Below are 27573 nucleotides of genomic sequence, written 5' to 3'. Positions count from 1 at the left end.
GACTTGCAGCCGAAAGTATATCCCACCGGAGTATCATCAAAGGGCCATCTGTTTGGACCTCTTAGAGGAGCAAGCACTATGCAGAGATATCGAATGGAGAAAGGTACAATATTGTATTTATGTGATGAACTTAAAGAGGATTTAGAGTCAAGCACCCTGAGGGGTCATGCCAGTATCACTCACAGCCCTGTCATTCTTTCCTCCATTGTTTGTATGATATCCTACACTCACATATTATTCATTTTCAGCAGAAAAATGTCTAATTTTATGATGGAAACTATGTTTGGGATAAGAGTCGGGTTCAAACAGACGTAGACAGAGAATTTTGGACTGCCAGAAGACACTTTTGATATTCAGGGCCTGTTTCCCCAATGCTGTATTCCAAATCAAAAGGCATGTGGGCCAAAAATAAAAATAAAACACAAAATTAAAAAACACTAAATCCAACAAGTATTGTGCTGGTTTTAAAGCCAGCACGAGTAGCAATTTCTTTTCAGTTATTTTTCTTTACCTCTCCCGTTCTCTACTCATAGACACTCCACCCCCTGCAGTCAAACTGCAGGTCTTTTATATTATGGCCGAGGGGTTAACTAGCTATTAATTATCTTATTACCCCTCGGCCATAGTCTGCACAAGTTTATTAATTCTGCGTGACTGCAAGCTAGCTAAACAATCAGTAGCTGACAGTCACGTATTCTCACAAGGTAAATAAAACATAAACAAATAATGGCAGATGGCAACTCGCTTGTCCGGCCAAATATATAATACAACAAAATACAAATACAAAGTAATGCACATGCACCCAGGGGCAGGGTGTGTCATGTTGCAACCACCTACCCCCAAAAGGACGAGGCCCCCTAGGCTACCTTGTAATACGAAATAAATCACCCATACGATTAGAATAAATTACATTTTGTAAAATATAGAAAAAGAGGATCCTCTTAATTAGTTGATGGATTTAATTCGGGGTCTGATCTCTGGAGCTCAATAGCCGCCCCTTACGCTGGCAGGCTACCTAAATAGAAAAAATATGCAAATAAAAATGAGAATATATCTTGCAGGCGGGCAGGACAAGCGGACCAAGTACTTTCTCCCTGGACAGGCCCACTTCAATCTCGTTCACTTTGCAGAATTAAACTGTCCAGCACTCAGGTAAGGAAAAAACCCCTACTCACCAAAAGGTGACAGGAGGAAACCTTAGAGAATCCCTAGCCAAGGGTTACCCTTCCTGCGGGTTCAGAACAGAAAAAATATAAATATATATATATAATAATATATAAATAACTTTCCTTTCAGAAACACAACAAAGTTTCCAATCAAGAATTACTGTAGTTTGTGGTGTAAAATGTGTGGCTGGCAGCTGAGTCACACGTGGTATCCATGTGTTTGTCAATGTTAGGCAGTACATTTTTTAACAATTACATGGGATCTTGCAATAGTCCACAACTATTGCAAAGTGAGATACTTAGCCTTTGAATAATTGCCTAACCCTTTCAAAAGAGAATCCTTTTTTTATTTTTTGCCTGCTGTTCAACTGGGGTCAGTAACATGAAGGGATGTAATTTTCATTCACTTGAAAAAGACCTGAGCTCAACCCAGTTGAGCTCAAGCCAACATATTATTGTAACACTTAATCACACCATGAATAATTAATCACGCCATGCTATTCTCAACATGAGCCTTAAAAACAACAGCCTTCTTAAATGTGTAAAAAGAACATGTTTAAAACCATTAAAAGATTGACCTTGACCTAAATATAAAACCCAGTTCATAGTTTGCCTTTGCAAGTACATACACTTTACTTTATGACTTCAGAATTGGCCATGTTTAGAACTATTGTAAAGCGTAGGGTATTGTGAAGTTCTGTTCAAGGGCTACATATGACTCACATGTCTTCATGAACACATTGGGGGCGTCTGGAATAGCTATTCCAGTTAAAATATCTAGCTATTCCAGTTAAAATATCTAGTTAAAAGTTAATTGATCATAACATAAGGGAAGGAGGCACACAAATCATGTTACGTTATTCTGGAAAGTTCAAGCTACAAGCTTTTGGCTGTAAATAATAAAACAATATACACACCCAAGTCAATATGATATCAGCAAATTAGTAATTTCTTGTCTTGCAGCGCTCGTTAAATACCACCTACATATTTCGGAAGGTTCCAATTTAAGTCCATGTTAAAAATAATAACTGTAAAGGTGTTCCTGTAAGTCATTATTAAGCTTAACAAAATATTATTTTATATAAAAATATTTTTTTGGTGCCCACATCCACAGAGGTGTTGTAGATGACATGCAGCCCATAAAAATGGTATTGCCTGTATAGTTAATGCTAGTGTAGTTACACTATGTTTGAAATGTGGTGTCTACACCTTTAAATTTGAATTAATACACATTTGCATTTGGACTGTTAAGCCTGAGACAGACAGGTACGGCATGACATCGTTGGGAATTTCCACGGTGCTATACCATTAGTCTGCGCACGAGCACACAGGAGTGGTATGCACTACGCGACTGACTTTTCCTACAATATTGTAGAAAAATGGAATGGTACAGTACAGTGGTTGTCAGTACCACACTGTAGGCTATGTATTCTGATATAATTTACATAAGCCAAAAGTTTTGCATCACTTGGTAGAATTCATTTGTGTGGATATATATATATATATATATATATATATATATATATATATATATATATATATATATATATATATATATATATATATATATATATATATATATATATATATATATATATATATATATATAATTTAACCTATATGAACATAATTGCCATATTTTATTTAAAATAATGTAATCTAAGAAGCTACAAAATGGTATCTCTAAAGTCTACCGGAAACTACAATAGTACCATATTTCATATTAGATTTCGAAATGTCACATTTTAAAAAATTTTGAAAACTACAAAGTGATATGTAATTTCAATATGTCAATGTAACATTGTTAATTCTATAGGGCGTGATGCTAAACTTTTGGCCATAGCTGTAATGCCCCCGATATAATCTACTAAATAAAATAACACTGGTTTCAATGTTATTTTTCTGTCATGTATGTGCAGGTGTATGAACTGAGCGATCTGAGCTTAGCAAAAAAGCATACAATACGTTGCTGACAGCAAGTAGCCTACTAAAGTGTTAGAAAAACAGTATATCCTTTTACAGCCAGTTATTTAGTAAAAATAGTAGTAAACTACAGAAATAATAAAAAAGGCAGGAAGGACGCTTACCAGGGGTGATGTATAAAATACTGACTTGCCTGTCCTTGTATGAAATATGGGAGGGATCAAACACTTCCTGGTGCTTGGACACCTCCATAGACAAGTGTCATTCGCGTCTGTCTGTCCCAGGCTTTCGGGCTCCCATTTAAATATATATTGAAGTTGACCCTTATGTAGGGGATAAAGGAAGTGAGAATGAGAGACAGATGTGAGACTTATAAGCTAGTAAACAGTTAAAAGTACACCCACTATTGTGTATCGATAATTAATACACAAGCCGTACATTGTGATAATTGGCAATAACTGGAAAGAAAGAACTCTCAGAAATAGGCTTTTGGGGAATGTAAACCATGACTGGTTTGCGATACAGGTGAGTCCAGACAGGCAAAACTATGGAAGAATGCAGTAATAGTAAACAGTTACCAAGAATCATATCTGAGTATAGAACTGAACAGGACTGTGGAGCACTTCAACTTTAACTGCAAGGAAGAAAACCATATTCCTGTTTTGAATTCAGAGCCACATGGGCCATATTATTCTGCTTCATCAGACATAAGAAAGGAACACATATGGTCTGCATCTGAATCCACATACATGGCTCAGCACATGACTACAGTAGAGGGAACAGGTAAGGGGTCAGGCCTTTTGGAATTGTGAAATACATGTAAGGAAAAAGTCAGGCATAGATTAACTTGAATATATCTGAATCCCATCTATCAATCTGATTATCACAGTGCATTCTCATTGAGTTGGAACAAGACAAACAAATTGACCACTGGAGCATATCTTTTATTATGAGAAGATAAAGGGTTTGGTTCAGGACTAAAAATAAATACAAGCTTTCATATTCTTCAAAGCTTTGTGTAAAAATACGGGAAACAAGGGATGTTTAATTGCTTTCATATACAATGGAAGTGCATGCTTTCATGTGCTATAGCAACCATACAACTTTCAAGTTTCAAGTGTTTATAATCCAATCAGCTGCTGATCCTATGATGAGATCATCCTGTGCGTTTCTGTTCTCAGGTTTTGGAACAGCAAATTGTGCCAGCTGTCCTGTGAGTGAGCCAGGCCATTCACAAACATGATACTAGATAGAGGGATAATAATCCGCAATACTTCTTAATCACACAGGGAAAAGACCGAACAAGTTTTTGTACCTTTGCCAGGGGTTTTATTCATCTGTCACAATTAGGTTACTGCCATATTGCATTTGGTGTATCAAAGATGTTCAGACTGCATTTGGTGGAGGATGGGCGAAATAAAATCACACATGTTACTGGGGACTTAAATTTGTTTTCTCTGTGTCTGTAATTGCTACATTATGAAAAGAAAACAGTGCACCTGGTGTATACCCATTCTATTTGAACAGCTATGTGGTGGTTTATTTCAAATTGATTACTAGCAGACATAGACTGTCATCATGTTAATTGGAATTGTGAGCATTGTGTTCAATATGGCAGTGCGCAGAACCTAGATTCAAATTGTACAGCACAGGGGTGCTAAGTCTGTGTTTGTACTGCATCGGTAAATAGACAGGGAGTAATTGTAAAAGGTGAAAGCTGTTATTACTGGTGCAAAAATATAAAGTACAGTTTTTACAAACTCATTTTTGGAGTGTGTTTCAATTACGTAAATTTGCACATTAGCAGTTTGCCCATGATTTTTTAAATGTTATACTATGGTTTTACCATGCCTGTCTGGGCTTCATCATGCTTAACTATGCGTTATTACACTTTGCTATGCTTTTACTGTGGTAAACTTTTAGAAGGGATGCTTGCCCAAATCTTTATACTGTAATATTATTAGCCACTTGGATTATGCAGCTGTCGACTTTTTCATGAAAACTAATTTCTCTTTCTGTCTAGTATATTGTAGCAATTATTAAGTTTAGAAAGGCCACTGGGAGTCGAAAATGAAAATAAATGATTACAATTAGTAGTAGTATTAATTTCTTTTGATCCTTTTCCTCTCGTCTGTCTCTCTCCATACACAACCCTCTCTTTCACTCTTGCTTTCTCCAATCTCACTGTCTTTTTCCTGTACTCCCTTATATGCCCTCGCTCTATTGTCTTTCGCGCCAAACCTGCACTTCAATTTTCTTCCACTGTGCATAGAGCGCCTTGACCTTTTTTGTGACCGCATTGTCAAGTGTAATCGACGCAAAACCGAAGGCTGCCATCCTTCTTTGGTGAGAGCATTATGGGAGCCGCCCATAGGCTGTTGGATGGCTCAATCACCCCATTGGTGGACATCTCCCGGATAAAGCCCTCCGCTGCCTCCCTTTTGGCAGTAGTGGTTTGACCCCACCTTGTACCCACAGCTGTTGCTGTCTCAGGTCTAGAGTGGCTCCCATGGCCATCAGGATGTCGGCCCCCAGAATACATTCCCAGAAGGATTGTCAAAAAATACACTCTCACCCTTCAGTAGGCTCTTCAGAGGAGGATTTATTTAAAGAACAATAGACTTCTTAAATGTAAAACAAAGAACATTAAAAAGGAAGCAAGTAGATTACAGTGCAGGCTAATGTCTGAGCGGAATGATGAGAAAGAAGCAACATTATTCCTTCTTCTATCCTTCCCACTGTTTAGCCTTGGAAAGCTGCCACTTTCATTACTCACCAAATAACTCTAGCCCTAATCTACTTTATTGGCTTCCCAGAAATTGAATTCTCACAGCCTTGACAATGATTTCATAGGGCAAAGGTTACTAAGGAGGTTCTACAATAGATGAGAAAGGTAATGCTTCAACAGAACAGTTCTTAGGATATAACATTATGCAGAGGCAGTACATATAAATATCAAGCTGTCCAGAAGCTCATCTACATTACATGTGGACACTCAGCTATGTCTGCCACGTGCCTGTCAAATAGTCACATGACACAAGCTTGCAAAACAGGGCTAGAGGATTTAAACCAACATTAAGACACAACACCTTTTATGGAGCTCTGTCATGAGATTGCTTGGTGGAAAGCTGTATCAGGAACTATTTACATAACCTTTGGTGACCTTACATTCCTATGAACATCAGAGGGTTAGCTCTTTAGGGTGTTAATGGAATGGTCCAAGAAGGACAACCAAGTAAAAGTGATGTGGTTAATGTACAACACTCCTTTTCCCTCTGTCTCTGCCGTCTCCCTCTATAGGAATTAACCTATTTGGCTAAACACAACCCCATTTTGTAGTGACTCACACCAGCAAAACTGTGAGGACAGCTAGCTTCTGCATCCCCATATATTTTTTAAGGAACTAAGAAAGGTTCGACACTGGCTTCCCCAGCCTGGCAGCAGCAGTTGCTACACCAGCAACAGCAGCTACCTTAGGTGTGGGAACTGTGGCAGCTGGTCCTTCTTCTTAAAAATGCCTACAGCTTGGGACCCTTATGCAGTGACAGGGACTTTGATTGGCTGACTGCACACTGACTGCTGTTCCACTAATTGTAGTCTTTCTTTACTAGCTTATTGATGTTATTTGATGTGAAGGTTACTGTAGAATAACACATAATAACAGACTACCAAACAACTACGTGTTTATGTGGGTGACTAGTGTTTGTAGGACATTCAACATTGAAGAGTGACCAAATGTTAGCATTCTTTAAGGCCTAGAGCACTGACTAAAACAAAAGTGAAGCATGTCAACAAGAGTCTGCTGTTCCATTATCGGTAGTCTTCCCTGACTTGCTTATTTAAGTCACACCTGCTTGGTTCGCATAAGATACAATAATATGTAAGGGGCAGTCATTACTCTTAAACTTTTTGATATTAGAGGTTTATTGGTTCATTTACAATGCAAATGTTTTTGTCGTTCCCCTCCTCAGGAAGGAAGATAGATATTTTACAGAAAATATGCCATTTACGTTGAAGTTTTAAAGAAAAAAATGTGGATGTGAAGGTTACAGCAGAAATAACACAAAGTAACAAACAGCCAAACATGTTAATGTGGGTGAATGGATGTGTTTAAAGGACAGTTAATATTAAAGTGTGACTTCGTAATGTAGGCATACTTTGAGGCCTAATGCATTCTCTAAAACAGAACTGCACTGGAACCAGTAAGACGCCACCATGCAGTAAATCTTCAATTGATCAAACTATAACTTATAACCCAAAAAACATTAACCCAAAAACAGTATGAGCCAAATGAACATATGGCTAGACAGAATGAATCATCTCAAATGCCTTGTATTCAAGCCAAAAAGTTGATGAAAACTTTCCATACCTGGAGTATACAGTATGTCATCCTCTAGAGTCATCATGAGAATGTCAGGCAGTAAATATATTCATATCACAGAAAACAACTTGACCCCAACACCTTAGCTGACATACTAAATTACTGTGGTAACATATGGCAAGCCCATCATTTATTACAGTACACAATAGCAGAAAAAATCAATGTCAAAAATAAATGCATAAATAACACTGGCCATGCTTGCATGCAAAAGAAAATTGATACCATGCTATGCTAATGCTGTTTTGATGTGCACACATTTCTTAGTTCCTTATTAAAATAATAAAATGGCTTTATCATTGTGCTTTCAATTGAAATATCATTTTGAACCTATGATGTTGATATTTGAAAAAAAAAGGAAATGTGTTGTATGCTTCTGTCAGGCAATAATCCAGCATTTCTGCTGGGTCTACTGCCTGGGGTCAAGGGATTACTAGGCACTGAATACAACAGTAAAAGCTTTATTACAGTATTTCCAGACCAGTTTTCTGTCGCAATATTATATACTGATAAAGAGCTGTATTTCTTAATGATGTACACCCCTACCTAAGTAGTAATGCAGATCTAGATAAACTGACTCCGGCTGTTTGCATAGTGTTGGCTCTAGTAAGAACACCCCCACACAAATAGCTCCAGTTCTGCGTGTGTAATTGCTCAATTCAAGAAATTCTCAGATCTGCTTTCTTGGGACTACAACCCATGAAATCTATTTTCAAGACATGCCACTTCCAGGCCTTAGTGTTTGCAGACTTCCCTTGTTAGCACTTCGAAACAATCCTCGCCCCTCTCCAGTTATCTTACAAGATAATTGACAATTAAAGTATAATTGCAATGCTGGTTGATTAAAAGCAACTGAGATAGCTCTTAACATTGCTTTCTACCAATATGTGGGAAGGTCTATTAGCACTAGACAATATCTACTAGACCACCCAATGTTTTACTTTTTAATACCGGTATTGGTAATTACCAAGAGATAACATTAACGCTAAGGTATTTATATATATAAAAAAGGTACCATAGCTATCGTTCTATAAAATATATACATTGAATTAAAGATATATATATTTTTTTTACACCAGTTAGATTTTAACACTATTTTCAATTTGTTCAGTGCTTGATTTAATTGTATTATATTTCCCCCTGAAATGATTTAGTCACAGTCTGAAGGAAATAATACCAGCAGGGATGTATAAAACCATAGCAGCACTGCAATAACCCATCTCTTTTGCTCTAGTCTATCAGTGAAACAGCAAACACCTAATAAGAGCATAGTAATATATCTCATTCTTGCAAAGCTAGTCTGCTTTAATCATGTTCAGTTTTACCATTAACATACAACTCTTTGGTGCCAACTTTATAGGCATGTGCTTGTTACTACTTGCAGCAGTGTTTCATTGGTGCCCAAGCGAGAAAGTAGAATCCTGGCAAAGATGATGGACAGATGAATCAAACAAAATTAATCTGAGAGGAGTTGGAAGCCATTGTAATGTTTCTGATTAAATAGGTTGGATTCAAACAGCTGCTGTGTTGTGAATTCAGAAGCTATTTTCATGGGAAGGCCCAATTCATAACCTTGATAAAACCAAAATAATTGGTCAAAACTGATTTATGACCAGGGATATCATAAGAGAAAGATCAACACAATAACAATTATGTTGAAAACATATTGCAGGAATATGTACAACAAAGCAGAAAGCTAGGGAAAGTAATGTGTTTTAAACCATACCCATTCTGTTCAGTAAGACTTTCAGTAGGAAGGCTCTTTAATTTAAAAAAAAAAAAAAAAAAAAACAGGGGACTACCTTGAAAAATAAATTACTGAGCATAAACAATGAGGTAGCTTTTCAACTAAAGGTCATTCTCAATGGAGTCTGTAGTGGCTAGTGAGATCTGCTTTCGGACTGGTTTACCTTGTTGTCATGACCATGCCCAGATGAGGCAGCTAAATGTTCTATTAAAAAGCTGGACTTTGGTTTATTTGATTCCAGTGACTTGTTCCTCATCTGACGCCTCCTCCCCAGCACTTTTATTCCCACAACTCCTGTTTTGTCTTCTCATTTTAACTTAACACTCAGATAACCACATGTAAAGTATGACAATTTATACTTAAGAAAGCATTACCATACCAACATTTGGATACTTGTTGGATATAATGTTAGTTTAGTTCCAGTGATTAACAATGTACACCATTAGTGAAGGTTTTAATCATGGTATCAATTGGAATTGAATAAGCAGAGACATACTTATACAGTATATCCCCTTCTACAGTTTATAATGTACAATGGCAAATCATTTTTCTCGTTAATCCATCCTGTCCCAGAAATGATCATAAGCATTTTGATTTCCATTAAATAGAAACTTGTACTTATCTGGAAGTCACAGCCTTCCTTAATTGCAAGTGAGTGCATGTTTTTGTTTATTTTCCAGGATTTACAGCAAATGTTGCCATGTATACCTAGAAAAAAAGCCATGCATAAAATGGTAAATATACAAAATTAGTTTTAAAAAAGACAGACAGAAGCAATAAAGCCTGGGGAAATAAATCTGAACAAGTTGTATTTTTATCAAGAATTAAGAAATTATTGAGATTTTTTTTGTTGACTAACAGTACATCCTTTCATCAATAAACACAAACTAAAATGTTCTGACAATAAAGGGCCTGGTCTCTCACATCTATTTTCCACCAGGTTGTAATTACTGTATAGAAGTGCTGCATATTGCCAGCTTTCAATGCAACAAATTGAAGTGCCAAGAAAATTCCAACAGAGATTTCAAGAATGCACAGATATAACTTATAAGGATAATAAAAAAAATAAAAAAGTGAGTGTTGGATGTAACACTTTAACATTAAGGTATTAAAAAAAAAGTCTTAAATATAGTCAATATTAGTCAAAGATTATCAAACCAATTTACAAACAACTGCCATAACACTATAAATTTGGTGAACTACAACCACGGGCAGCCAAGGCACCTCATTCAATGTGACGGCAAGTGTTTTAAATTGTTCTGGAGGATACTTAACCATTGACCTTAATGCAACATTACAAAATGGAACAGAGATGTCCTTTAACTTGATTGGTCAATATGAAGTCTCCAGTAAAGGACCTTTGGCTCAGAACATTTACCGTATTCCTTCGAATTTAAGATGCACTTTTTTAAACAATTTTTTGCTTCTCAAAAATAACCTGTGTCTTAAATTTGAGTACAGTATAGCGATGTGTGTATTAAAAATGGCAACTAAAGATGTGATAACCCGAGTACACAAACAGCAATGTGACTGACTGTCGAGAAAAGACAACAAAGGTGTCTGCCCGAACACACAAGCAGCAACGTGACACTACTGAGAAAAAACAAACCAAGCTTCCTGAGGAATTCCAAGAGAAACGTTTACAATTTCAGCATTTCTAACAAACAGTATCAGCTTGGACAGAACAGAAATTCTGATTAGACCCCTATATTTTTCGACATAACAAGCAATGTTCAATGCTGTTGTGGTTGCTGGGTTACATGTTGCCTGATGCCATGGAGTGTTGTGTCGTGCTTGCTGTTGCCAGGATGTGTGATGCTGTAACTGAGTGGTGGTATGTGTACAACAGAGATGCCATCTTAAGTATTATACAGTGTGCAGCACAATATACAAGCTTCGTGGTTAATCTACAATTACACTGTTTCGTGTCAATTTTGTATGATACAACAGTGTAATTGAGGTTGTATCTTTGTAAATACATATTTATTTGATGTTTTATTTTTTCCTGTTATTGAGGGTGGCAAATTTGGGCAGGGTCTTAAATTCGAGGGCGTCTTAAATTCAAAGGAATACGGTAACTGCAGGAGGCAGGCCTTACCAGATCTACAGCCCTCTTCTTCAGGTCCTATTGCTTATTTATGCTATGTAAACTTTTGTAAACTTCTTATGCAGAACATTTAATAAGTAAGTAAGTAATTTCCATATAATAGCTTATGTAGGTAAATGTGCATTATTTGCCATACTTTTCCTCTGTAAACAAAATATATTTACAGTGGGTCCTTGTTCTTTACCTTTACTTCAGTATGTTTTACCGTCATGCATGCTTCACAACCTTTACACTGTACACCACAATCAACTTTTACCAGGGTTTTTTCGTTTTATTTATTTTCTAATTTTTTTTAACCCTCCTATTAGGTTTTGGGTCTATTTAACCCGACTCTAGTTTCCAATTAGCTTAAATGCTATTTTTCTTTTAATTTTCTGTATAATATTTTATGACTTTTCTGAAGTTGGGGTCATGAACTTATACACAGAAAACAGAACCTTTGAGATGTTTATTTTTTTTTAGAACAGGTCATGCATACAAGTCACTGTGACCCATGGCATTTATCTATGTAGATTTGTGTACTGGAATAAAACCAACTTCTTCAATTTGTTATTTTATTATTATATTTGTATTATTATCTCTGGAAATGGTTGCACCTGTCTGGAGATATTTATAAACAAAAACAAACTATATATAATACAAACTATATATAATATTAGGCTCTGCTATATATATATATCTATATATATATATATATATCTACAAGGCAGAGCCTAATTTTCACTGTCAGTATTGTACCAGCATTTCACTGGTAAAGACACTCCAAAATGAGGAGCTCCCAGGTTGGCAGTCAAAGAAGTTTTATCATAGCTCCTGGAATAAAAGATCATAAAAGAGCAAAACATCTTTGCAAATAAAAACAGATGTACCTAAATTCTGAACATAATAGGAGGGTTAAGCACCATTATTGAAAACAATTCATTGCACATTTACAGAACTAGTAGAAAAATAATTGATATCACTGCTGTAACCCTAATAAATCTTATACATATGCACCTGGGTAGCATTAGAATTTTCTTTTACAAATTACAGCACAATTGTGACATTTTTACTCATTTTAATCAAATTCAAAAAGGAGGACATTTTAGCTGCAATAATCAGCATTTTTGCACATCTCTAAGAACTGGTAATATAAAAGTACTAACAAAGGCTAAATCATAGGAATTGCTCTTTTTCATTTACCCTGTAACAGCAGCTGTAGAGTTAATTCTCCATGTTCACTGAAACTAGGCTCTTCAGTTATAAATGTATCTTTATAGCCAGCCTAACAACAAAATGTGTCTGTCAATCAACAATATATTATACTATTTTTATTTCCTACCCAAAAAGGCATTTTCAGTTTAAATATATCTCCAGTTTCTGAAATTCAACAGGTAACTGAGAGAAATAGAGCACCACTCTTTGGGAACATTTTGTGTCCTAAAAGTATTTACTACAATCTCAACACTGTTCACCAAAGTATCTCAATTACAAAACAAGAAGTCTGTGTTTATTTTGTGTGCACATGCAAGTCAGTGAATCTGTATGTTTGTTCATATGTAATTGTATGGGAGGCCTTCAACTTCCCTGAGAAGAGTACAGTATGTTCAGCTGAGGCAAACCAGACCTATCACACTTTCTTTTTCAACTTCTTTTTTGTTTTCATTTTTTGCCCCCCGTTTTTCTTGCTGAGAAGATTGGTGACAAGGCTGTTCTTTCCCTCATCGTCTTTATACCAGGGGCCCCAGACCCCTCCATTTAACTGGGGGTTGCTGCTGGTGTCCTTGGGGGGGTATCTGACGGGCACTGCTGTCTTGTTGTACTTGGCAAGCTTGAGCAGTAGCTGCTTGACTATGTGAGGGTAGCGGAGAGACAAGTCCACCCGCTCATAGGGGTCCGCTGTGATGTTGAAGAGCCAGACAGACTTACCCAGGTCCCAGGACACCCGCTCCTTGTGCCATCGGTTAGTCATGAGTCCACAGAAGGCTTGTGGTGGAACCCAGTCACTGTATCCAGGGATACCTGTTAGCAGCTTCCAGTCCCCAACCCTGATGGCCGCCTGGATGGCAGTGTTCCAGATGCCGTAGCCAGCTTGCCAGGACCCGTTTTTGGCCTTGGTGTAAATGGGGTCAATATTGTGAAGGATGTCCAGCCGGGGTGAGGGCATCCCTTCACTGATAGTCTCCCACACATCGTAACCATCCAAGAGCAGGTCTTCATCAAGCTGGCCTTCAGCCAACGTTACCAAAGTGGGATACCAGTCAGTGATGTGCAAAAGACCCCGACACAAGGTGCCTTTGTTTAGCAACAGAGGGCTGTGTACAAACCCCACCGCACGAATGCCTCCTTCCCAATACGTCCCTTTGCTCCCCCGGAGAGGCCAATTGCTGCCTCCTGCCATGGGCTGCCCTCCATTGTCCGAGGAGTACACAATTATGCTGTTGTCGTAGTAACCGTACTTCTTCAAAGCCAATGTCACATTGTTTATAGCTTCATCTAAGCAGGTTACCATGGCAGCGTATTTCCTCCTGTGCAAATTGGTAATTGATTTGTAGTGTTCCAAGTACTTGCTGGGCACCTGTAAGGGGGAGTGAACGGCTTGGAAAGCCAAGTATAGAAATAGAGGTTTCCTGGGGTTGTGGGATGCTAGAATGTCCACCACCTTTTGGGTGTACATTATTGTGGAGTAGATCCCGTTGTCGTGCTCCCAGGCTGCATTCTCACCCTCATGCAAGTCATAGCCACATATTCCAGGGCTGTCACATTTAAAATGCTTGTAGTAATCACCGCTTCCCAACAGAGAGCCAAAGAAGGTGTCGAAGCCCCTTTGAGTTGGCATGCAGTTTCTTTTATAAAACCCCAGGTGCCACTTCCCAACCATGTGTGTGGAGTACCCTACATCCTTTAGTTTTTGAGGTAGCGTCACATTATCCAACGGTAAACAGTTAGGCTGAGTGGGTCTTATAATGGAGTGCTGAAGGCCAGTGTGGATTTGATATCTAAAAAATAAGAGGAAAAAATCCATCAGATAAACATTACATACTGCAATCTCTTTAAATTTCAATGTGCACCATTTTTTGTAAAATAATAAAATACCAGTTACTAAACTACAGTACAATGCAAATTGCATAATTGGAAATTTAAGACTTGTTTTTAATCTGCTTAATGCATTTGTTTATTATGGAGCAATTATACATGTTTTAGAATCTCCATCTAGTACAAAGTAAGGCAATACCATTAAACATTAAATATTTGAAAAGTTTTAAAAGCAAGTACGAATTACATTATCAAAACCATGTGCAAATGTGTGCAATTTCTGAAAAAACCTTTTTGTCAAAGGGACAAAATCTACTTGCCCCTCTCTGTCGCACACAACACACACACAAAAAAGTAAAATATAAAGATTTTGGCTTCCCTGTGACCCCAAAATGCACACAATATTTACGGTAGGCCCCATCAAATTCTGCAAAACAAAATATGTTTTCTTTTGTTTTTTTTCTATTATATAGTGTACAAGTTATAGCTGTTGTTCCTTATCTAACATCCCATGATGGCTAACTAGAAAACTGCTGCAGCAGTATGATCCTGGTTTCATACACCAATGGCTTTTTTTACTTTTTTTGGGAGGGGGGGGGGGGGGGGGCAACAATCTTTCCCTGCACTACTCTCACTGAAAAATGAACACATAAACACATTGCCGTGAGATTTACAGTCTGTATTTTATTTTAAAATAATAAAAATAAATATTTCTATCATTATGAACATATTTGTCAATCTTCATGTTTTAATAGTTTCACAAATCGACGGATTGTGTACGTCCAATAAATAACTTATATCTAAAAGAATATGTAACTATGGTAAATGGCAAACTAGGTTAGCAACACTTAAAATCGAAAAAATAAACAAATAATAATTATATTTTATGCCAGAGAAAGTTTGTCTCGAAATTCTTCTAAACAGTAAACTTCATTATTTTAAACATCCCAACAAGTACTGTACACGATTGACCACAAAGTTGACTTGAATTGCATAAATTACACAACACGATTGTTTCTAATCTGCTAATACCTTAGAGACTATGGTTGAGTTGAGTTTTTTTGGAACTTTACTAGACTGCTGCATTTAAATGTCAGGTTAATGTATAAAGAAAGCAGCATCACTTATTTACTAATTTCAAAGATTAGTCTGTGTATTGCCAAAGGCTCTCTTGGCAGCAATTTTCAGGTTTCTTTGCAACCAATAGAAGATCAGCTTTTTCCACAGCTAGCCAATCAGGAGTGATAGGGGTGGGATGTACACACTTTTTAAAATGTTTGTGTCGCTGAATGACTTCCACAATTCAGTTTTCTGACACTTGTGTGGCTCTCTAGAAATATACTGTGTTTTTCTAGCAACAGAACGAACATAGTAAAAATAAATAAAAGCTATTTGTCCAACGGGCAAAGTATAATGGTAAATCTTGTCCCTCACAAAAATCTTGCTATCCTGGGCGTTGGGCGATATGAATTGCACACCCCTGCATGCCTATAGAAACTATATGGATAAAGGGTTGCCTGCTTTTGTTTGGAATAATTATGATTTATTATTTAAAAACTTCCCCAAATGCTGAAAGTTAATAACAATATATAAGTGTGATGAGATTTTCAGCAATACTAAAATAAATTATGTCAGTGTTATTGGATAAATATTATTTATAGGTTTAAATAATTATAAGTATGTCATTGTTGTAATGGACTGTCTATATGTCCAGATATAACCAACTTAGATGTTTTTATTTGATCCTAAAATGTAAAATACATTTTAATGTCTACATTATGGACTTACTAATACATAAAATATTTGATGGATCAGTTTAATTGTATTAGGAACAATAATTAATCTACTTTCATTCTTTATATAAATATTTATATTTCTAATACAACCTTTTAGGGAAGCTTGAACAGCACCAACTCACCCCACACCTTTCCTGTCTGTAGACAAGCTTCAACGCCCTCATCGAAAATAAAAAATCTTGCCGACATAGATAGATAATTGAAATAACTAAAACAAAAGTACACTGAGCTCAGCTCTCTGGATTTACTGCAGATTCAGCACAGATGTGCACAATAGAAGTTTATAGAAACATCTGTGGTGAATCTATCTGCAACATCCCAACAGGGACGCAGGAATTTGGTGAAAAAGGGAAATAATGTAATTTGACAATAGGGCTACTTTTCAATCAGATTACAACTGGCAAAAACTGACTGAGGACTTCTTTCATGATTTATTATTTGAAACGATTACATGTTAAAACCTGTGGTCATTTTTTGTTAGAGTACTTCTACAGGACTGCATTTTTCCTACATAACTTTGTTGACTTAGAATGTGGCTAAATACAAAAGTGCTATTTGCATTATGCTAAATAGAAATGTTTAACACAAAGATATCTAACCAGGAGACATGAGAAAAATTCACTGCTCAGCCATACAATGTCATGGCAATAGGAGCTAAGGTATTTCACTGAGCAATTCATGCCAGACTTAGGGAACAGGAACAGCAGACAAAATGTTTTGTTATGAGAACTAATAATCTACTAATTAGGCATAATGTTTTTCAAATTGCAATGTAAAAGCCAACTACAAATCTAAACAAACTGAACGGTCAAGGATGTAATGCCAAAGACAGTTTCTAAGTGGATGATTACAGAACTTTGAACAAGTTACTGCTTCACTTAAAAGGTTCCAACAATGTCTGCTGCCATAGCTACAACTGAATTAAATCAACTTGAAATTCTTACTAAAAAAAATAAAAAAAAATAATGTATACATTACATTATTTACAAGGTACATCATACATTTTCCATTGGATAAAAACCTTAATAAATCTGGCCTGATATTTTCAATGTGTGTTCCATTACAGGCATTGGATTTACATTTACATTTGCAAATGTAAATTGCAAATTACATTTTGCAAATGTAAATCGTTAATTGCGAGTGAGTTTGTGCAGAACATGTTTTTTTGTTTCTTGCATACTACACAAATTAAGGATGCCCCAAAGGTACTGTAAGTATGCTGTTTAATCATAATAAAGGGGATCCACACTTCCTCTCCTACTATTCCTGTAAATCCATTCTGCTTCATCTGACATCTTTGTTATGAAGTTGTTAAAACGGATTCATAACAGCTTGAGAAACATGAAGCAACAGGCAACACACGAACCTCAACAATGTTAACCAGCAGCTATGCCGGTGAAGTAAACATCTCGTTTTCGGCATCCTGACTGTTAAGAAGATCACTGAAAATGATCGCTTGCATTTTTTGCGCCATCAATTTCAAACAACCTTTCTTCTCAGCACCTGTTTTAAGAATGGAAAACACTGAAGGCATTTTGCAATGTTGTATATGATATATCGAAAAATAAACAGGACCGCAGAGAGAGCCCTGCAACGGCACTTACACATTACTATCACATGACTCTTACATGATTATTGCAGTTATTTTTTAAGCTTTACTGCAGTATACTATAGTAAAAATCATATAAAGTGTAGTTAAACAGTGTATTTTTACAGAGAAAGTGAGTGACTTGGCTGTTCCATCTGTAACTGGTGAGAAAATCACCATAGCATTGTTTAGACTTGATATTTCAGCTGAAGCACTTCCCTTTACATAATGAGTCATTGTCATAATATTCCCTTCTGGTTATTCCATGACTAACTGGACATGTGCTATTAACCTAACTGACCATTTGAGAACTGTTGATTAATAAATTAATTTGAAATCTGGTCATACATAATCACGTTAATATGAATATTGCACAGGGCATGAACAGAACACTATAACCGACACCTATTAAAACAATTTCCTATGGTACATTTTCATTTTTGCCATGCTTACACGATGGTAATCATGCTTCATAGTAGTTCTCTTTGATTTCTAGGAAGAGACCATCCAGATGCTGTTTCTGTAATTTTACCATTTCTATGTGCGAATGCACACATAAAAAAGAAATAAAGCTTAAAATTCAACTTATATATTGACCATAGTCACTATTTCTCCTTGCATTTGGGTGTACAGCAGACAGATTTGTTTACTGTTACATACATGTTTAGAAACCACATTTCCAAACGGGGCAAAATTGATAGCAATCTCGAGACACAAGATTCCTCAGTGCAAAAAAACAGAGATATGCAAGGTTACATACACTCGTAGCCAGGTAACAGAAAAGTTGGAGTCATGTTAAATCTGTTGGCCGTGCAAATATTGTACCTCCTACCTCCTCACACAAAGGAAATACCTTGCTCGTTTCTGTTAAGATATTATATTATTTCCATGAGGTTTGAATCAGGTCTGAGGGAAAATCATACCACCATATGGATTCATTTCTTTGTCATCAAAGTAATGCATATTGTAAGCATATATAAAAGCTCTCTCATTTAGGAGTTATTGCAATACTAAACTTGTACAGAAGTTTGTACTTTTACAGCATTTTATAATGAACTACGTTGTTCTTTGTGGCTTTTTATAGAACTCTATATTTAATCAAAGGGTTCCAAACAGAACCACAAGGGGTTCCAGCAACCTCTACCTGTGAGCACATAAGAATAGTTCTTCATAGAACATACACAAATGAAGGGTTTGAAAGAATGCCTGAAGAAACTATAACATTATAAAAACATCAGTGGACATAAGCTTGTTTGCATATTTGTAATGCTTCCATTTTCAATAGGCTTTATTATTCCAAGAAGATGGGGGCCACATGTCAGACTCTGATGCACTGTATAAAGAAGGTAATACAATAGCTGCAGTGGGCTTTCTTGGGTTCTGATTTAAATCTAATACAGTGCCCCTGGGTAAAAAGCAAAATACCGCCAATGTGGAACAGCTGGAAAATGGGTTGATAAAAGGGTATGCATATTTTGATAAGAGTGTTAAATAAATCTGTGTTACTGTACACAGGAAAAGAGCATCTGTACCTTAAGATTTTGGATATTGCAAAAAGCAAGCTGACTTGAACATATGGGTTGTACTGTTATTATAACCCACTAGGTGCAATCTTCACTATATAGCTAATGAACAAAATACTGTATCCACGACATCACTGATACCTGACAAACACTGTTCCATACAATCAATTCAATTACATGAACGTTGCTGTTTTATTTGTTTTCGAATGTGACATATGCTCGATTTCATTAACAATATCAATGTCCACTGTCCACAACTCCACAACTAACAGTTTGTGTGTGATAGTAAGGAACACAGTTGTAGATTTCATATTCATTGGGAGCAGGTCCAGTCAGGATGTCTAATGTCAAGGGGAACCTTGGGCTAAAGAAGTTTGGGCGCCCCTGCTCTAAACCACTGTAACTGGAAAAAAAAAAAAAAAAGTTACAAAGCCTTCTGTCCTCCCTGAGTGCTGCAGAGACTTTTAAATCTGTCCTTGTTAAAAAAAAAATCATCAAAAAACGTTGTTTGTTAATATAAATATGCTTTGAGTGCATGCAAACTATAGGTATTATATATTATTGTAATTGAGAGTGACAGCAATTTTACAAAATTGTTACAGCAGGCATATATCGTTACATTCAGAAAAAGAGACTATATGTTCACAGTTCTCTACTGCCACCTCCACAGCGGCTATGCATTCAGCATCCAGTTCTGTATAGTACTATGCGTTCAATGGACTGTGGCCACACTTACCTGCCAGTAATGAACTGACTTCTTGACGGCGTGCATATCGGCTGAACGTAGTAATTCTCCAGTTTAACCCCTTCAGCAGCAAGTCTGTCTATATTGGGAGTTTTGAACTCAGAACCATGGTACCCTACGTCTCTGAATCCCTGGTCATCTGCCAGGATGAATATAATGTGAGGTTGAGAGGTAGGCTTGTTTATTTCGTTTTCTGCCCTGTTGTGTACCCTGGAATGGAGGTTTTCCCACGACAGGTAACCGTAAATCAGCACAATGACAACTGAGAAGCCAGCCAGGACTCCAAGTACAAACATTCTCGCGAGGGCATTTAATTGCAACAAACCAAACGGTGCCATTCACAGCAGGTACGTGGGACAAGCCAAGATTAAGCACAAATGAAAAACAATAAAATAGTTACAGTTCTTTCATTAATTACCCATAGGAGGATAAACATTTCTGAATGCCATACGCGAAGCATGAAAATGTGCAGGCAGCACACATGTTCTTGAAGCATTTTTCGTTATCATCTCAAGAAACTGCAATAATGTTTTCCACAATATAAGAATGTTTTCTTTTAACTTGCAAGAATGGTATTAAAAGTTTTCCAGTTGAGTCGTTTCTTCCCTCTGTTCCTGCAATTTGATCCCTAAGAACATGAACTTTGCATTATTCGATTTACTTGCTATGTGCGACAGAAAAAAACGTATGTCAGACTACCGCGGAATCGTCACACAAACACTGAAAAGTTCCTAGTTTTCTATGTTTTAGAATAAAGATGAAGTTTCATAATTGTGAATTATTTACTCCCGTATATTAAAAACAGCATGATTCACAATGCTGTGTTGGTCTGTTTCTTGCGAACTGTCCAGTTTTCTGCTTTCCCGCTATATACCGGATTCAAGAACAATTACTTACTCAACACCATAGCAATACTTCCCTTCAGCTCCAATTAGAAATAAGACACAAAGCGTTTCATAACTGAGTATTATTATAATCCATTTCTGTCCGTTTTAACGTTTTTGTATTGGAGTTCTTCTATCCGTATCTCGTCTCACAATGAGACTGGCAGCTCTGACTTGAGTATGAGTGTGACAGACTCGAGAGCAAATTAGCAACAAACCAATAGAGACGCAGTGTAGTCGTTCACTTCACAGATGTTTGAATAGTGCTTACCGGTGTCAGTGAAAATAAATGCACAACGTCTTTTAATCTCGTTTCCTATGTTGTGGTAATTTTTAACCATTGTCTTTACCTCCTAACCACGTGGATCATTAAATAAAAGTCAAACCATTTAAACATAATCGTTTTAACTGTGTATCAATTGCAGTGTTCGGAGCAAACGTTTCCATTTGTGTCATTTACACTGGAACGCAGTTACAAAATAATTATTCTCTGTACATTTGTAATGTACACAACGATGTTCTGCACAACTACATTACGCGTGTCATTACAGTATATTTATTGCTCTATACTTACACATTGCAGCAAAAAGATCTATAAAAAAGTGAAATCAAGCAACAATATTAAGATAATCAATATAACTTCACTAAAGAATAGAGTATATTGAATAAAATTCCTCTACAACTGCGTTTGAGACTAGATTATATTGAATGCATACTGTAATTGCGCCATTTCTATTTTCGACCCGTGACTCCAGGCTGCCCCCTTGTGTATGTTTAGTTTTTGTTGCTGCATTTTAACAAAAGATAGTTTGATAAACGTTATTTGAGTGTTTGGATGTGACCCTTCAAAGCGTCTCCCTGCCCATAAGTACCTGAGTGACATAAACTATAAGTAGTTAACTATCTTGTTGCAAAACCATCTAGAAAAAAAAGTAACATTATTAGCTAATGTGTAATCACCAGTACCAAAGTCAAGTACACTGATTAGTGCATGTCTTGGGAGTAAACATATGTTTTCACAGTTTAAAGTGATTTACAAGATTGTCCCTATTGCAGGAATTTTTCTCGAAATAACAAAAATAACATATTGTGGCATTCAGTGATAACAAAGAAAGGGTGTTGTTATTGTAAAAAATGATTTTAAAACTGTGTGTCTCCTAGAGTACTAGTTATAAAAAATCATAATAATTAAGCCGGGACTCTACACTTGACAGGTATAAGCATGTTGCTTTAGCAGCCAGTGGTACAAATACAGCTGAGCAGCTTAGTGCTAATCAGACTGTGACAAAATAATTAAAAAATAAATAAAAAATAGAGTACTCAGTCCAAAGCACACTGTTGCAGCCATGTGTTACAGCCAACTAAGTGCAGTCTCTGGTTTCTTTCCTGTCTGTTCTACAATCTTTCTTTCAGTCCCGCAGCAGTAGCTTGCTCATCTCAGCAGTAGTCTGTTTCTCTCTCTTCTGCAGCCTAGCAGCAGAAAGCAGCCTGTTATTTATCCCACCATCCAGGGCACGCCCACGGTGCACCAGCCATCAATGCCAAGCAGATATGGCTTCCCACTCTCGATCCCCTGATGATTGCAACATCTTGTCCCTTGATTTGTGACAACAACGTTGCAACCAGTCCCGCTCGCGTGGCAAGCTGAGCTTCTGGTTGGTGTCGATTCTCCCGACTCTAAAGCTTCTGAACATGGCCATTGAACTGTTGACCCTGGGTCACAGAACCTTCCCAAATGAGGTTACAGCAGACCAAGGGTCTGGGTCAGGGTGCAATATAAAAAGCGGTTTTAGTTTAAGAAACAGGAATGTTCTTTTTATTATTTATTATTATTATTATTATTATTATTATTATTATTATTATTATTATTATTATTATTATTAGCACTTTTTACTCTAAAGTTTACTCCCAGTGACTGCTTCGCTCTTGCCTCTGGTAATGAAGGGGAATTGAGTGGCACTGCAGCAAAAGAAGTGCTGACAACAAGGACCCCATCAGCAGGAAAAAAATAAAAACCTGAAAAGCTTGTAGATGCTAAATGGACTGCTTTGCTAGCTTACCTGGAAGATATTTTTGATTGCTTGAAACACGTCACTCCAAGGATGAGACACATCTGTCCTTTTTCTCACTGACGAAATCAGAAGCTGTCCTTGTGGTACGATCGCGTAAACATGGAAGCATTTTTTTTTTTTTTTTACTGTTGGCTGTAAGAAATCTTGAAATTGTATTGTGAATTAAAAACAACCATTGGCTATATTAGGTTTTTTTTTTTATATATATTGCCTTGAAATGCATGTTTTACTTATCAATACTAAATAATCTGCAATAACACAGGGCAGTGGGGTTTCGTCATTTTTTTATTGTATTTTAGTGCAGTGATGTTTGAGAACTGCTGTTCTAGAGCATAAAAAACCAGAGATTGACAGCAAAAATATTTTAAGCATATAAACATGGCATGTGCTTTGTACCTGTCCATCTGCACTATAGCAGCTTATAAAGAGGCTGTAATGGTAGTAATAGCGCCTGAAACTGTCCAGCAGAGTATAAAGCTACTGATGACAGACATGACACTTCATGGTCCCTATAATTCTGTCTACTAAATTAATAGAAAACAATGACTATATGAGGACCAATGGATGCCACAAACAGGTTTTACAAGGACAGGCAGATATAGACATAACAACCTTGTAAAAAAAACCTCTTGGAATCCCAGTGTTGTTCCAAGTGATTGAAGTGCTTTCAAAGAGATAAAGGATGTTCTGGAACCTCAACGGTTTTAGAGCATTCAGTACATGACTTGTCTTGTGTCATTCTCTTTATAGTACATTTTGCTGGCCTCTATACAAATAATAATAATTAGGTTGGTAATCTAGAAAGCAGACTGTTAGTAAAGTATTGTAAAATTGAGTAAGTAAAAAGCTTGACTTTGATTTCTAAGCTCCTTGCCGGGGAAAAACAGTGTTCAAACTGCATGGAAACTGAATCCCAGCAAATTGAATGAAAATGTAAACACACATTCTGTTTGAGTAAAAAGCCAGATTGACAGCACCGGAAGTTTACTACTTAAACAGACAGACCCTGGTCTGTGCAGCACCTTCCCAAAATCTTCACAAATATGGGCAACACTTTCTGCTCTTTCTGTAGCAGCAAGAAGTACATTTTTGGAAATTGTAAACCCGTGCTTGGCCAAAATTGGAGATATCTGAACGCAACCAAACACAGAGTGAGGTCCATTTTCAACTGCATGACCCTATCAAGCAGCTGAAAATAGATCATCCAAAAATATGTAAATTGTTGTAAATCAGCAGCATTGGGCATAAGAGTGGGTGAGCTCATTCGTTTCACTTAAGGTGTAATTTCCCTGTCCACGGAGTCAGACAAAAGATAGTATTATGTGTCGATATGCACTTCATTAATTACGGTTGCACATTGGCATGGTGTTTTTTTTATTGTATTTTATTTTTTTGCTTGAGGAATCTCCTGCTGAATTAAAATAAAGACTGGGAGTGCCTCAGTTATGAATTTCAGGAAGATTGGGAACCTGACAATTACTAGCAGCCTGCATACTATGACTTCTGAGCCTTGCAAAGCCCCCATAGGCCCATAGGTCTTCTAAAAAATATTGTAGAGCCCTGGACTATACAATGGCCATTTATTTTTTATCCAAAAAAGGACTCCACTGTGAAGGTTTCAAACAGGCACTGTAAGGTATTCCAATCAAGCATTCTATCCCAGAGGGCTTGGTATTTCCTCAGAGGTAGATAGCCAGCAAGGAAAATGAAAACTGCATGTCTTCTGTCTTCCTATTTGGGATGAATTACCCATGTAGATACAGTAGGGCCAGGATATATCAACAGCGGACCCTTAACGTCTGACTCACCTTTGAGGAATCCTTTCTCCTAGCAAACAGTGATCCTGTTATACTGCAGACAGAGAGGTTTGTGACCCACCGCACACTGCACTGGTGTGTTGAAAGTGGACACTTACTCAGAGCAGAGAAATGAATAGTCGCCCACTTTGAAAGCACACATCGTTGGAAGGCAACAGGGGCCTTGAAATAACTTAACTGCTTTTATAAGTTGCTACACCTGTACAAAGGAACCTCACTCTGGTCTGTGGCTCTTCTACTTAGCTGTGGAGCACATTGGGACCTCACTTATCAAAATTGCATTAATCCCAGAGCACATATTTAATCAAAGCATCTGCCTTACACAGATTTCACATGAGACTAATAGGTTCTGTTTTGAAGAACAACAGCATTTCATTAACCATACAGAATTTGTTCAGAGTAGTATTTTGTAATTGCTTGAAAAGCAAGGTCTGCACACTTTGTCCTATATCTGTTGCCAAACACCTGATATAATTAACTTGGCTATTAACCAGCGAGTTATTTTATAAATCTGGCTTAAACGTCTTGGACAATGTCAAATGATCATTTTTATTTTTGGGGGAATTAAATAAAAATGCAAATAAAGTTAAATGGGATTTACAGGTGACATGTTGTTTTCTCTGTAGCTTTCTGAATCACCGTCAAGCAGAAGTCCCTATTGGCTTTCGCTCTGCTACTGTGACAGTAGAAACTCACAGTGTAGCTATTAGTGCTCTTTATTGTTTTACTGTTATGGGTGCTAAATGTTCAAATAATATTGTTAAACACTGTAGGAGCTGCAGTCTTTCTTAGATTAATTTTTGTTTATTCTTCAGTGTGTGATAGCTACAAAGCGTGGGTTAGTTGATTTAAATATTATAGGAAACATCATATTTGAGCTTGATCAGTTTATTTCGCCAATCTTATTGACAAAAATAGGAACAATGCAAGATTTATTTTTCAGTCAGTAACAAGATTAACAAATCTGCAGGCAAAGTGCGTTACAAAGAATATTCCTCCAGTAAGCTGTGACGAGTTTATGAATCACTTCAATAGAAAAGTGGCCGACATTACGAATCTGTTGAGCAGCTATATACTACATCGAGATAAGTTCACTGATATAAACAATGATACAAATATTCTTGGTCTGTCTGAACCCAACCAAACCTTACAGCACTTTTGCTTGACATGTGAACAAAAGCTGGATGCCATAATTAAAAAGACAAAACCCACAACATGTGCATTAGATCCCATTCCTACTACACTTTTGAGAAAAGTATATCCAAAAATAAATAACACAGTTTTAAATATTATTAACAGCTCACTCTCATCAGGTATTGTTCCAAATTCTTTGAAGACTGCTGTAGTAAAATCCCTCCTCAAGAAGCCTATCCTCAATCCCAATGTGCTTAATAATTACAGGCCTATTTCTAATCTCCATTTTATGTCCAAAGTGTTAGAAAGAGTATTGGTTGAACAATGAAATAAATTTCTTGCTGCAAAGAACATTTCTGAGAAGTTTCAGTCAGGTTTCAGGCCTTATCATAGCACTGAGACGGCAGTGGTAAATGATATGTTGTTGACCTCTGACATGTGCTCGCCTTCAGTACTTGTTCTACTGGATCTAAGTGCTGCTTTCGACACCATTGATCATTCTGTCTTAATTATTTGCCTTCAACATTTAGTGGGATTGTCAGGCACTGTCTTGTCCTGGTTCAGATCCTATCTCTTTAATAGGTTTCAGTTTGTTAAAGTTGAGGAGGAGACCTCTTTTATGTCAAAGGTTACATGTGGGGTTCCTCAGGGTTCAATTCTTGGCCCAATCCTGTTCTCTCTATATATGTTACCTTTGGGAAATATCATTCGTAGACACAGAGTTCATTTTCATTACTATGCTGATGATACTCACCTTTACCTGTGTCTCAAACAGGGGGATGTATCTGCTGCTAATATTTTGAATACCTGCCTTGTTGACATTAAACATTGAATGTTTAAAAACTTTTCAATGCTAAACTCAGACAAAACAGAATTGATGATAATGAGACCTCAGAAGCAATACAAAAACATAGATTCGTCTGATTTTCTACTTGACGGTCTCTGGACAGATTCTAGAGCAGAGATAAAAAAAACGTAGGTGCCATTTTTGATCCAGACCTCTCCTTTGAATCACACATTAAAATGTTTAAAAAATTTCCTTTTTTCATTTAAGAAATATAGCTAGACTGAGAGGTATGCTTTCCAATCAGATTGCAGAAAGATTGATGCACGCTTTTACATCTTCAAGGATGATTATTGAAACAGCCTTTTAAGATTTTAAGGTGCAATTATTAACCTATAAGGCTCTAAATGGCTTAGCTCCACCCTCTTTAAAGTATCTTTTAAAACCATACGTTCCTAATCGTCCACTTGGATCACAGGATGCCAGGCTACTTTCCATACAAAGTATTCAGAAACAAAACTCAGGTGGTAGATGCTTCAGCTACATTGCACTGAAATTATGGGACAACTTGCCTAGTACTATAAAGGAAGCTCCTTCTGCCGAAGCTTTTAAATCGTTTAAAAACACACTTGTATAGCTTGGCTTACGCAAGTTTTTAAAGTGCTATTCTCTCGCTTCTGCATTCTCATTTTCTTTTATTTATTTATTTTATATGTGTATTTTATTGCTGATTATATATATTTCTATGTGTGTTTTATTTGCTGATTATATATATTTGTATATGTATTTTTTATCATGTAAAGCACTTTGTGGCGACCCCTGGTAAAAGTGCTATACAAAAATAAAGATTGATTGATTGATTGATTTGGTTTTACAGTTTTCCTGCTTGATGGC

General features: G+C 36.8%; 1 protein-coding gene across 1 annotated transcript; it reads right to left on the bottom strand.

The window, feature by feature from the left end:
* Positions 1-12116: 12116 nt before the first annotated feature.
* LOC121295503 (arylsulfatase J-like) lies at positions 12117-20483 on the bottom strand. Its single transcript, XM_041220198.1, has 2 exons — positions 19980-20483; positions 12117-14299 (listed from the first exon to the last, which is right to left on the bottom strand). Exons 1-2 carry the CDS (start codon positions 20324-20326, stop codon positions 12931-12933), a joined length of 1716 nt encoding a protein of 571 aa, XP_041076132.1. The 5' UTR covers positions 20327-20483; the 3' UTR covers positions 12117-12930.
* Positions 20484-27573: the final 7090 nt, after the last annotated feature.

This window comes from Polyodon spathula, chromosome 2 (genome assembly GCF_017654505.1).
Source record: "Polyodon spathula isolate WHYD16114869_AA chromosome 2, ASM1765450v1, whole genome shotgun sequence".
NCBI lineage: Eukaryota > Metazoa > Chordata > Actinopteri > Acipenseriformes > Polyodontidae > Polyodon > Polyodon spathula.
The sequence above is the reverse complement of the archived record's forward strand: the minus strand, read 5'-3'. Positions and strand labels throughout refer to the sequence as shown.

What these genes read in the sequence shown, in the direction of transcription:
- LOC121295503 (XM_041220198.1), bottom strand. Translation starts at nt 20,326, where the DNA reads ATGGCACCGTTTGGTTTGTTGCAATTAAATGCCCTCGCGAGAATGTTT. An exon ending in AGTCAGTTCATTACTGGCAG is followed by an intron (nt 14,300 to 19,979) that starts GTAAGTGTGGCC and finishes CTTATTTTTTAG; the next exon opens with ATATCAAATCCACACTGGCC.